Raw genomic sequence first — 13192 nt, forward strand, 5'->3', positions numbered from 1 at the left:
AATGATATATGTAGTTATAAATATAAATATTATATAGCATTCCATATACACATTTGTATTTATACATTTGTAATATTTATAAATGTAAATATTTTATAGCTTTCCATGTATACATTTATACTTAATACATTTGTAAGCTGCATATATATAAGACTATTTAGAGCAGTGTTTCTCAACCTTGGCAACTTGAAGATGTCTGGACTTCAAGTCCCAGAATTCCCCAGCCAGCTGGGGAATTCTGGGAGTTGAAGTCCAGACATCTTCAAATTGCCAAGGTTGAGAAACACTGATTTAGAGACAGCAAAACTCAAGATTTTCTTAGCGAGCCCGGAAGCACGTGCTCATCTACAGGACTTGGGCGACTCTATTATAATTTCTCTCTAGGGGAGATTAAGGGAGCTTTCTTCACGCCCTGCCACCGGTGGCGTGTTTTCATCTCGGGTCTCCGCCCCCTCTCCACGTCACCCGCGAGGCCCGCCGAACGACCAATCAAAGGAGAGGAGAGAGGAGGCGCGGCCAATGAGCGAGCCCGTCGGCCAGCGAGTCGGGCCTGGAGAGCAAAAGAAGCCGGACGCGGAGCCGGGGAGTCGCGTGATCGGAGTAGCCAGGCGAGGTGCCGCGGGTGTCGGCGGCGTTGGCAGCATCGGACCACCTCCGAAGAGAGCCCGCACCGCCTCTTCTCTCTCATCATGTCCCGGTGGTTCTTCCCGTGGTCGAGCTCGATCAAGAAGCGGGCTTGCCGTTACCTGCTGCAACATTACCTGGGCCACTTCCTGGAGGAGCGGCTCGGCCTGGAGCAGCTCAGCCTCGACCTCTACGCTGGCGCCGGACGCCTGACCCGCCTCCACCTCGACGTCTGGGTGAGGCCTCTTCGCCGCGGCGGAGCGAAGGAGGCGAGAGGGGCCTGGCTGGCTCCCTTAGGCAGCCAGAAACCCCACCGGTGCAGCTTCCTTTCTCCCCCCCCCTCCTGGGCCCCCTCCTTCCCCTCCCTTCCCCCAGACTGTCCTTGGGATTACAAGACCTATAATCCCCTCCCTCCGAGAGAGGCAGCTGCCTAGAGGGCTGGGATGATGGGTTGTGTAGTCACAACTGATCCCAGAGGGGATTGGGATGGGCTTTCTATTCCCCCCCATATATGTCCCCTCTATATATCTATTCCCCCCCCTCTATCTGTCACTATCATCTCTCATCTATTATCTATCAATCGCCTCCTATTTATCTATTATCTATCAATCATCTCTCTTCTATCTGTCTATATCTAATCTATTATCTATCAATCATCTCTCCTATATATCATCTATTATCTATCTTCTATCAGTCGTCCCTCTCTTGTATATCTATCTATCTATCTATCTATCTATCTATCTATCTCTATCTATCTATCTATCTATCTATCTATCTATCTATCTATCTATCTATCTAATCTATCTCTATTTATCATCTATTTATCAATCATCTCTCTCTTCTATCTGTCTATATCTATTATCTATCATCTATTTATTATCTATTTATCATCAATCATCTATCTCTATCAATCATCTATCAATCATCTTTCTTCTATTTATCTATTATCTATCAATCATCTCTTCTATTTATTATCTATCTATATCTATCTATCAATCATCTCTTTTATCTATCTATCTTATCTATCATTATCATCTCTCTCATCTATTACCTATTGATCATCTCTCTCTCTCCATCCATCTTTCTCGGTATCTATCCTATCCCATCCTATCCCCCATTTCTATCTACCCCCCTTGTCTGTGTGTGTGTGTCTGTCTGTCTGTCTGTCTGTCTGTCTCTCTCTCTCTCTCTCTCTCTCTCTCTCTCTCTCTCTCTCTACCTACCTACCTACCTACCTACCTACCTACCTGTTTGTTTGTTTGTTTTATTAGAATTTGTAGGCCGCCCTTTTCCCTGAGGGGACTCAGGGCGGCTCACATAAAACTGGGAAGGGGGGAACACAAACATCAAGATAGAAGACATATAATAAAATAGTAGGCAACATACATTCATCATTCGGGAGGGGTAACTATCCTTATCCCCAGGCCTGACGGGCGAGCCAGTTCTTCAAGGCTATGCGGAAGGCTTGGACGGTGGAGAGGGTACGAATCTCCACGGGGAGCTCGTTCCAAAGGGCCGGGGCTACTGCTGAGAAGGCCCTCCTCCTTGTGGTTGCCAGCCGACACTGGCTGGCCGATGGGATACGGCCATCCCCGTATGATACCTACCTATCAGTATTTATCCTATCCCCCCTCTCTATCTATCCCTCTATCTAAAATCTATTAATATACATGTATTATATGTTTAACATATAATTGTGTGTTCTGGTATATACATTTCTACATATAAACACATACTGTATACTGTTTGCCATATACCAGAAAGCGGGAGATGGTGAGTTCTAGTCCCACCTTAGCCATGAAAACTTGGGTGACTTTGGGTAAGTCCCAGCTCACAGGGCTGTTGTTGTTGTGAGGAAAATAGGAAGAGGAAGGGACTTGGATATGCTCGTCATCTTGAGTTATTTGTAAAAATAATAAAGGCAGGATACAAATAAATGTAGGATAACATTTTATAGTCTATGTATGTATATATGCAGCTTACAAATATGTAAGTAAAAATGTATACATGGAAAGCTATAAAATATATTTATAAATATCACCATATTTATATAGATATTTATAGATGTTTGTCTGTACATACTGGTATTGAGAAAATAGAATAACAGAGTTGGAGGGGACCTTGGAGGTCTACTAATCCAACCTGATAAATAAAATGATACGTAGCCTATATATCATTTTAGACAATTAACTGCCCAGTGTGTGTGAAAGTATATATATACTGGACATACGCACACATACAGGTAGTCCTCGAGTTATGACCCACAATTCAGCCCAACATTTATGTTTGCTAAGTGAAACAGTAGTTCAGTAAGTGAATTTGCCTCATTTTACGACTTTTCTTGCCCGCGTTGTTAAGTGAATCACTACAATTGCTAAGTTAGTGACACGGTTATTAAATGAACCTGGCTTCCCCATTGACTTTGCTTGTCAGAAGGTGGCAAAAGGGGATCACCCTCGGACACTGAAACCGTCATAAGTACATGCCAGTTGCCAAGCCTCCCGATTTTGATCTCGTGACCGTGTGGGCGCTTGCAATGATCGTAAATGTGAAAAACGGTCATAAACCGGACAGTTGTAAGTCGAGAACAGCCTGTAGGCTTTGCCTTATGACCACAATTGGGACTGGAGCTTCGTGGCTAAGCACAATGGTCATTAAGCGAGCCCTAACTTACAGCTTTTGTTGCTGTGGTCGTTAAGCGAATGAGATGGTCATTAAGTGAATCTGGTCAACCCCCCTCCCTCCCCCTTGATTTGCTTGTTGGAAGCTGGCTGAGGAAGCCGGAAATGATCCTGGGATGCTGCCAACATCATAAACCATAAAAGGTCAAATAGGCAGCAAATACATTGAACAAATAATAATAATAGAGACTTGCTAAGCTTCCAAAATTTTATCGTGCTCATGAGACTGCTGCCATGGTCGTATGTGTGAGGACAGGACCTAAGTCACTTCCTTCAGTGCTGTCGTAACTTGAATGGTCACTATGTGTTACAGGTGTGAGTCATGTGTGATGCCAACAGGTGTCTAGACCAGGAGCTGAAAGTGCACCTTGTTGCGTTGCGAGATCAAATTGATGAAACCGAGACCCAATTTGGTGTACTGATGAAGGGGCTGGCCTAGAAGCTAGGAGCCAGTGAGTTCTAGTCCCCCCTTAGACCCAAGGGGTGTGTGTGAGGAACTAGGTGATTTTGGGGCTAATCACCAAGAGGTGGTGAGTTCAAGTCCCACCTCAGGCATAAAAAACAGATGGGTGACTTTGGGCCAATCACCAGGCGATGGTGAGTTCTAATATTTTTATGGTGTTTTTATGCCTTAGGCATAAAAAACAGATGGGTAACTTTGGGCCAATCACCAGGTGACAATGCGTTCTAGTCCTGCCTTAGACATTAAAAAGAGATAGGTGACTTTGAGCAAATCACCAGGCGATTGCGAGTTCTAGTCCTGCCTTAGGCATGAAAGTTAGTTGCATGACTTTGGGCCAATCACCAGGAGACTGGGAGTTCTAGTCCTGCTTTAGGCATGAAAGTCAGCTGGGTGACTTTGGGCCAATCACCAGGCGATGGTGAGTTCTAATCTTTTCATGGTATTTTTATACCTTAGGCATAAAAAACAGATGGGTGACTTTGGGTCAATCACCAGGAGGTGGTGAGTTCTAGTCCTGCCTCAGGCATGAAAGCCACCTGAGTGATTTTGGGCCAGTCCCTCTCTCTCAGCCCAACCCACCTCAGAGGGTTGTTATGGTAGGGCAAATAAGAGGCTTTGTTACAAACAGATCCTCAGATCGGTTTGCTGCCTTGAGTCGCTTGCAAAATAAGAAGGCCGAGCTCGAATTCTAAGCGATGAACAGGAAGCCTGGGGCCGTTGAGCTCCGGCCGGCCGCCTTGAGCAAGAGCAAACCCGCCTCGGATGGAGCAAGGGCTCCAGGAAGTGTCGAGTGTCTGGAGAGGAATGTGGGGTGTTTGTTTTTGTAGATTTGACTCATGTGCTCTTGGTCGGGCGTCACAGCTGTTGCCTGGCCACCCAGCGTTGCAAAAACAGGAGACGTTGCTCCTGTTTGCTCTCCAGCCCAGCCAAGCGTCTCCCTGGCCGTGGGAGCAAAAACCGATTTCCCAACCAACGGAAGCGCCCGCTGCCAATTTGGGTCTCTGCTCCTTGGCTTGGTTTATATTTATAGCCACCCGGGCGTTATTGTGCTCTGGGCTACATTCCTTTGTTGACCAGAGGCGAGCTTGCCTGGCCAATAACCAGCCAAGAAGGCTTTCTGATTTCTTGGGCCTAATCACCAGGAGATGGTGAATTCTAGTTCTCACCTCAGGCATGAAAGTCAGCTGGATGGCTTTGAGCCAATCACCAGGTGACAGTGAGTTTGAGTCCCGCCTCAGGCATGAAAGTCAGCTGGGTGACTTTGAGCCAATCACTAGGAGATGGTGAGTTATAGTCCTGCCTCAGGCATGAAAGGCAGTTGGGTGACTTTGAGCCAATCACCAGGTGACAGTGAGTTCTAGTCCCGCCTAAGGCGTGAAAGTCAGCTGGGTGACTTTGAGCCAATCACCAGGTGACAGTGAGTTCTAGTCCCGCCTCAGGCATGAAAGTAAGCTGGATGGCTTTGAGCCCATCACCAAGTGACAGTGAGTTCTAGTTCCACCTCAAGCATGAAAGTCAGCTGGGTGACTTTGAGCCAATCACCAGGAGATGGTGAGTTCTAGTTCTCACCTCAGGCATGAAAGTCAGCTGGGTGACTTTGAGCCAATCACCAGGAGATGGTGAGTTCTAGTCCCTCCTCAGGCATGAAAATCATCTGGGTGACTTTGAGCCAATCACCAAGTGACAGTGAGTTCTAGTCCCGCCTCAGGCATGAAAGTCAGCTGGGTGACTTTGAGCCAATCACCAGGAGATGGTGAGTTCTAGTTCTCACCTCAGGCGTGAAAATCAGCTGGGTGACTTTGAGCCAATCACCAGGAGATGGTGAGTTCTAGTCCCACCTCAGGCATGAAAGTCAGCTGGGTGACTTTGAGCCAATCACCAGGAGATGGTGAGTTCTAGTTCTCACCTCAGGCGTGAAAATCAGCTGGGTGACTTTGAGCCAATCACCAGGAGATGGTGAGTTCTAGTCCCGCCTCAGGCATGAAAGTCAGCTGGGTGACTTTGAGCCAATCACCAGGAGATGGTGAGTTCTAGTTCTCACCTCAGGCGTGAAAATCAGCTGGGTGACTTTGAGCCAATCACCAGGAGATGGTGAGTTCTAGTCCCACCTCAGGCATGAAAGTCAGCTGGGTGACTTTGAGCCAATCACCAGAGGTGAGCTCGCCTGGCCGATAACCAGCCAAGAAGGCCTTTATTGCCGTGACAGCATACCTATGGCACACGTGCCCAAAGTGGCACATGAAGCCATGTCACCCGGCAGTGAGCCCTTACCGGTTTGTCTTCTGGGTTTCTGGCGAGCATGCGCATGCGACGATCAGCAGTCCTTCGTGTACGCGGCAGTGCTAAAAACTGGTGTGGGCGCATGCATGCCATCCAGCTGATTGTTGGGTGCGCATGCATGCCAGAATCCAGAAGTTCGGCTTTTCCGAAGCGCGATCCCTTTGCATGTGCAGCAGTGCCCAAAACAGGAGTACGCCTGCCCACTGGTCAACTGATTGTCAGGTGCGCATGCCTGCTAGAACCTGGAAGTTCAGCTTTTCCCATATGGCTGTAACAAGTGTGCGCACACGTGATGTTTCCACGCAGCCTTTTTGGTACTCAGTGCCAAAAAGGTTCGCCATTGTTGATTTGCTGCAACAAATGGGGAGAGAAGCTTAACAAAGCTTAGTTCTCTCTAAAGATCCAGCCCAAATGTATTTATGGATTGATGGATAGAAAGTCCGTACAGAGAGTGGTGAGGACAGCAGAGAAGATTATCGGAAGCTCGCTTCTCGTCTTTCAAGGATATTGCTTATAAGCTCTATGTGCTTAGAGCCCAAAAGCATTGTTAGAGACCCCACACACCCACTTTAGGGTCTGTTTCTGTTGCTCCCCTCTGGGAGGAGGCTTCGAAGTATTTCCAACAGGACTAGTAGATTTGTTCCCTAGGCCACCCGTCTGGTGAACTCACAAGATTAGTTTTTATCGCCATAAACATGTATACATCCGAACTGGACTGTGTTGTTTCTCTGTCTCATATAATATACTAGCTGCTTTGCGACAAAATTATGTGATAGGGCAATGCAGGAGAAATCCGGTTGACTCTGGTTCAATCCATTGGCTCAGTGGTGGTCGGCCATTGAAACACATAAGGGAATATCTCACCCGCTGCCTTGAGCCCGTTGCAGTAGTCAAGTGGAGAGATGAATTGGGGATGGGAGACCGTCAGCAGCGATGGTTGATTCAGGATATGTTGCTTAGATATGTTTTGCTTAACGCGGCCGTATCTCCTCTTCCACAGTCCGTGAATGAGTTCCTGGAGTCTGTGGGCGCCCCGTTGGAGATCCTGGATGGCTTCATCGACAGCATTGCCGTCACCATCCCCTGGTCTGCCTTAGTCACCGAGAACTGCACGGTGGAAGTCAGCGGCCTGCAGGTCACCTGTCGGCCCAAATATCGCCAAGGTGGGAGCCAGAGACGGGAGAGGGGGAACAATTGGGGCCAGCTGGCTAGAGCCAAAATCAATAGAGCTAAAAAGGACCTTGGAGGTCATCTAATCCAACCCCCTGCTCAAGCAGGAGACCCTGGCCTAGACCACTTTTCAATCTTTTCTTAAAAACCTCCAGTGTTGGAGCATTCACAATTTCTGGTGGCAAGCTGTTCCACTGGTTACCGTATTTTTTGGAGTATAAGACACTCCGAAGTATAAGACGCACCTAGCTTTTGGGGAGGAAAACAAGGGAAAAATATCTGCCTTTGCCTCCCAGCAATTTGCCTCCTTGCAACAAACAGCACAGACAATATACACTGTTTGTAGTGTTATATTTCAGACCATACCTGTACAGATACTGTTAAAATTGATGTGCTTTCTGGAAGTAGAGTTATTCTCTATTTAAAAGAATAGCACTTTTTAAAACAATAGCATGGAGCCTCTTCAGATCGAGCATTTATTTTAAAAAGCTTCTTCATTTTGTTAAGTTGTCTAGAATAATAATGAAGCAGTCTTTAAAAAATAAGTCTAATATTTTGAACATTCTATAGGCATTTATAGTTCTTGACTTACCTCCTTGCAGCAAACAGCCTGATTAGCACAAGAAAAAACAAATCTGCCTCCCAACAATTTGCCAGGTGGAGCAAACAATGTTTCACTTTCCATTTCTCCCGATCATCAGCTGTTTCAGGCTGCAGGGATTGCTATTCCTTATTGAAGCCTCCACAAGCCCCCCTTTGCTGCAAGAAGGTAAATTGCTGGGGGTCAGAGGCCAAAGGGTGGGGCCGGTGCGTGGCTGGGGCCACATTCAGTGTATAAGATGCACCCAAATTTTCACCCTCTTTTAGGGGGAAAAGGTGTGTCTTATACGCCGAGAAATACGGTAATTGGCCTCACTGTTAGGAAGTTTCTCCTTAATTTCAGGTTCCATCTCTCCTCAGTTAGTTTCCATCCATTGTTTCTTGTCCTGCCTTCTGGTGCTTTGCAGAATAAGTTGACCCTCCCCTCTTCGTGGCACCTCCTCAAAAACTGGAATAACTGCTATGATGTCCCTCCTGGTCCTCCTTTTCTCTAGACTGGCCATATCTAATTCCTGCAAAATATGTTTCAAGCCTTTAATCGTCTTAGTTGCTCTTAAGAACTTTTTCTAAAGTTTCCATGTCTTTTTTGCACTGTGGAAACCAAAACTGGATGCGGCATTCCAGGTGAGGCCTCACTATGGCTTTATAAAGCAGTACTAATACTTGGTATGATTTGGATCCTATGCCTCTGTTTCTACAACCAGAGATTGTATTGGCTTTTTTGGCTGGCTCAGAGGTGGGTTTCGCAGAAGTTGACCACTGATTTGCATGCGTGCGGCTTCGAAAACGTGGCTAAATAGGATGGCATACAGTTGCACCCGCTGGTTGCCACTACCAATTCGCTGATTCAGCCAAACTGGCTGAATACGACCTCTAGGCTGGCTCACGTTTAAGGGAGCGTCTGACTGCCTTTCTCTGCTTCCTTACCTGTGTTTCTGACCTATCCATGCCTCCTCCTTCTCCTCCTCCTCCTCCCCCTTGTCGTAAAAATATCCCGATAAAAAATAGCAATAGCAGTAGACTTATATACCGCTTCATAGGCCTTTCAGGCCTCTCTAAGCGGTTTACAGAGAGTCAGCATATTGCCCCCAACAATCTGGGTCCTCATTTTACCCACCTTGGAAGGATGGAAGGCTGAGTCAACCCTGAGCCGGTGAGATTTGAACCGCTGACCTGCTGATCTAGCAGTAGCCTGCAGTGCTGCATTTAACCACTGCGCCACCTTGGCTCAACAAAGGGCAGCCACAGGCAATAAATCTGTCTTTAAGACCAGAGGTTTATTGTTTCATAAACAATTTTTGAACATGAATAGCAAACATAGCATTATTTAAATTAGCATCTTATTGCAATAAGGTCCACTATCATAGCAAGGATTAGCTACGGCCAGTGGCCCTGAACTCTTCCCAAGACGATCTTTTTATACTTTTCTGCACTCATTTCACAACTTACTTCCTTGTTCTGCCTTACTGACCGTCACTCTCTGCAAACACCCCACGTGTACCTTCGAAGTTCTCTAGAAAGAGTGCAGAGAAGAGCATCAAAAAGGATTAGGGGACTGGAGCTAAAACATATGATGAACGGTTGCAGGAACTGGGTATGTCTAGTTTAATGAAAAGAAGGACCAGGGGAGACATGATAGCAGCCTTCCAATATCTCAGGGGCTGCCCCAAAGAAGAGGGAGTCAAACTATTCTCCAAAGCACCCCATGCCTCAAATTCAAGTAAGAGCCTGGAAGATGATGATCATTTATTGGCTTAAAATGCATTTCTTTCCAGAGGGACTGTCCTCACTAGTGTTGACTGACAACTTCCCTTCCCCTGGAAACAAGCAATTGATCACAAGCTGGGCTCTTATGGGCTCTCATCATTATTCTTAATGTCCCTAGGCTTTGAGCAAGCAAAGCAAGTAGTAATCAATAGAATGAGGGACATGGAGTTCCAAGAAGAACTAAATAGGTTGCTTTTCCACAGTAGGGACAGAATCAAACAGGATGTGTGGGAATCGGCAAGATATCTAAATGACCTGATCTCCCCAAAACAAAGAATAGCTTTCTTCAGAGCCAGATTTAACATTCTTCCCTCAGCACTCCTCCAGGGCAGGTATAAGAGAACACCTATAGCCGAACGCGTTTGTATATGTGGTAAGGAGAAGTGGAAGATAATTCACATGTACTATTACACTGCGAGCTATACAGAGCTTGTAGGTCTGCATATATTCTCCCCTAATTAGAGAGATTGCCAGGGAGGGCAGACAATTTTTATCTAGGCTTTCTCCTCCAGGACACTAACCCGGTTACCACGTATGCAGTGGCAAAGTTCTGTGCTGCTGCAATGTCCATAAGAAAAAAATTGGCTACAGTATAGTACCATCTTGTACCAATTATCTGGACATACCTTTAACAATCTTTGGACCATAATGTTATTATCCACTTTTAATGTCAATACTTTTAATTATATTTTAATGTTAGTACTTTTTAATATAGTGTAAAAACAAATGTATATTGCTGGTCTTTGACCATAATAAAGATCTTACTTACTTACTCCAAAGCACCCGAGGGTAGAACAAGAAGCAACGGGTGGAAACTAATCAAGGAGAGAAGCAACTTAGAACTGAGGAGAAATTTCCTGACAATGAGAACAATTAATCAGTGAAACAACTTGCCTCTAGCAGTTGTGAATGCCCCAACACTGGACATTTTAAAGAAGACGTTGGATATCCATTTGTCTGAAGTGGTGTAAGGTTATCTGCCTAAGCAGGGAGTTGGACTAGAAGACCTCCAAGGTCCCATCCAACTCTGTTACTCTATTCTATTCTTCTATTCATTCTATTCTAGTCTATTATTCTAGTCTATTCTAGTTTAGTCTAGCCTATTCCATATTCTATTCTATTCTGTTTCATATTCTATTCTATTCTCAGACACTTGTTACTTTCAGTTCCTCATTTCCCACTATCTCATTCTTCTTGCTCTAAATATATCCATTTCAAGTACAAACTTTGCAGAAAAAAAAGCACCAAAGTTAGACACAACTCAGCACCTTTGAAATATGCCTGGTACCTTTTGCAATTAGGTTAGTTTAAAACTTTGGTTCAGCGAGGCCTGCAAGCTGCCTCCTAGGCCTATTTACATGCCACTTTCCCACAGATATTTTTTCTCCCACCCAGGTCATGCTGGCTCAGATTCCCAGAGCTGGGCTTCCTGCATGACCACCTCCATGCAGCTGGCTCAGGAGTGTTTGAAGGAACAGACGGAGGAGCCTTCGGATGCCAGCCAACCTCTGGAAGGCCTGGAGATGTTTGCCCAAACCATTGAAACAGGTAGATGGGAGGGCAGGTGGGAGAGACAGGGCTGGGAAAGGGGTGGAAGGGAGAGGAGACCGAAGCAGCCGAGAGTTGGAGGGTGAGTCTGTTGGCAGCTCAGCCCAGGCTGTGTTTGCTTAATGACTGCTAAGAAAATGTCACAAACTTGGGTCAGACACATGAATGAGATCGGATTGCAGTAGGCCAGTGATGGGACGGATGCTGGAGATCTTCACCACCCTGGGCCTGGCCACTCCAGAGTAAAACCCAATTATGGCGCAAGGAACACCAGTCCTTAAATAAATCAGAGCCAAGACAGGGTGTCTTAAGTCTCGATGGGTGAAGAGAAGTTGACTTTTCCCAGTGCTGCAGCCCATAATCCTCCTTGGGGTCTTTTTCCTTCTTCTCCCCCACTCAGTCCTAAGACGGATCGAAGTGACTTTTCTGGACACGGTGATACGGGTGGAGCACACGCCCAGAAGCAGGGAGGCACCCGGCGTGGCCCTGGAAATTCACATCAAAAGGTCAGCTTTGGGTGGCTCTTGATGCCTGGTCCCCCCCCCCCCCCCAATCCCAATTCTATCAAGAAAGCCATGGGGTCAAAATCACATTAAAGGGAAAGGATGATTCGGAATATTATGCGGTATGGGAGAAATGGTATGAATGGAGAGACCAGTGATGATGAACCTTTTCGGCACGGAGTGCCCAAATCAGAACATGTGTGTAAATGGATGCATGCCAAAGTGCTGGAAACCCAAAGACTAGCTGGCCGGGAAGTGCATGCCTGTTTTTGGCCCGTTTTCAGACCAAAAACGCCCCCCCAATGCCTAAAACCGGTCTAAAAACAGCCTGAAAAAATGCCTCCAAAAACTCTTTTTTTTTGGCTGTTTTTCAGGCCATTTTTCGATGCTCCACGAAGAGCAGCTGACATGCATGCCAGAAGACCATCTGGCAATGGCCATTGTGCCCACAGTGAGGGCTCTGCGTGCCACCTCTGGAAATGTACATCGGGTTAGAATGTTTGGAAATAGAATGTAGATGCCGTATTTTTTGGAATAGAATGCGAACCTTTTTCCCTCAAAAAAGAGGCTGAAAATCTGGGTGCCTCTTTTACACCGAATACAGCATTTTTTTTTTTGCCTCCCCAAACCCCGCCCCCTTCACCAAAATGGTTGAGCATAGCATTTAGGAGGCTTTCAGACAGCTCCTGGGGGCTGGGGAGGGCAGAAATGAGCGAAAAATGGGCCATTTTTTGCTCAATTTTGCCACCCCCAGTCCCAGGAGCACTCTATAAGCTCCCTAATACTCTTTTTTTTTGACAAAAAACAGGCCCGTTTTTGCAAAAAGAAGGGACGTTTTTTGCTCAGTTTCTCCCCCCTCCCTCCCGAGACCACTCTACAATTCATGCCCTTTTTGGGGGGGTGGAAATAATGGGCCCGTTTTCTCGAAAAACGGGCAGTTTTTGGCAGGTTTGCGGAGTGTAAAAACTTTTTTTTAATTTGCCTCTTCAAAACCTTGGTGCGTCTTATACTCTGAAAAATACGGTAAATTGTATACAAACAAATATTGATCCTAGTTAAATGAACAATGCCACAGATCTATTAAATATGTGATAGAGACATGTAAAGAAAAAATGTGTGGTGTAAAAAATATTAAAAATAAAAAAGAAAGTCATGGAGTAGGAAGGAAGGGCACTTCTAGGGGCCATGTTGGCTGGGGGATTCTGGGAAACGGGCACCTCAAACCATCTGGAAGTCATCATTGGAGGAAAGCAGTGGTGGGATTCAGCCAGTTTGGACCAGTTCGGGTGAAGTAGATGCTAATTTTACATCTGGTTTGCTGAACCGGTCATTGCAAGGACTGGCTGGCCACGCTCGCCCCTCCCTCCCAGGAGTCTCCACGCAGCCCATTCTGGATGCCAGGTAAGGGTAGGGCCCGCATGGAGGCTGTGGGAGGACGAAAAAGGGGTCTCTTGGAAGTTCCGGAAGTCTGGAAACTGCCTGTTTCCGGCTTCTGGAGCCTGGGAAAGGCGAAAGCGCCCTCCCTCCCACCGTGGTGCACAGGCCAAGGAGGCTAT

General features: G+C 46.3%; 1 protein-coding gene across 3 annotated transcripts in view; it reads left to right on the plus strand.

The window, feature by feature from the left end:
* Positions 1 to 514: 514 nt before the first annotated feature.
* ATG2A (autophagy related 2A) overlaps positions 515 to 13192 on the plus strand; it is an 86927-nt gene continuing 74249 nt past the window's right edge. For 2 of the 3 annotated variants that reach the window (XM_087705393.1, XM_087705394.1), the window contains exons 1-4: positions 515 to 860; positions 7049 to 7211; positions 10981 to 11133; positions 11534 to 11639. In XM_087705393.1, coding sequence (XP_087561519.1) covers positions 690 to 860; positions 7049 to 7211; positions 10981 to 11133; positions 11534 to 11639 — 593 coding nt within the window. In that variant the 5' untranslated portion in view covers positions 515 to 689. Of the gene's footprint in view, positions 861 to 7048; positions 7212 to 10980; positions 11134 to 11533; positions 11640 to 13192 lie in introns of those variants that run through there. The other variant, XM_087705395.1, reaches the window with a different exon arrangement.

Source organism: Thamnophis sirtalis, unplaced genomic scaffold, assembly GCF_051295495.1.
Source record: "Thamnophis sirtalis isolate CommonGarterSnake01/CBP01778 unplaced genomic scaffold, rThaSir2_p1.2 scaffold_2, whole genome shotgun sequence".
Classification (NCBI taxonomy): Eukaryota; Metazoa; Chordata; class Lepidosauria; order Squamata; family Natricidae; genus Thamnophis; species Thamnophis sirtalis.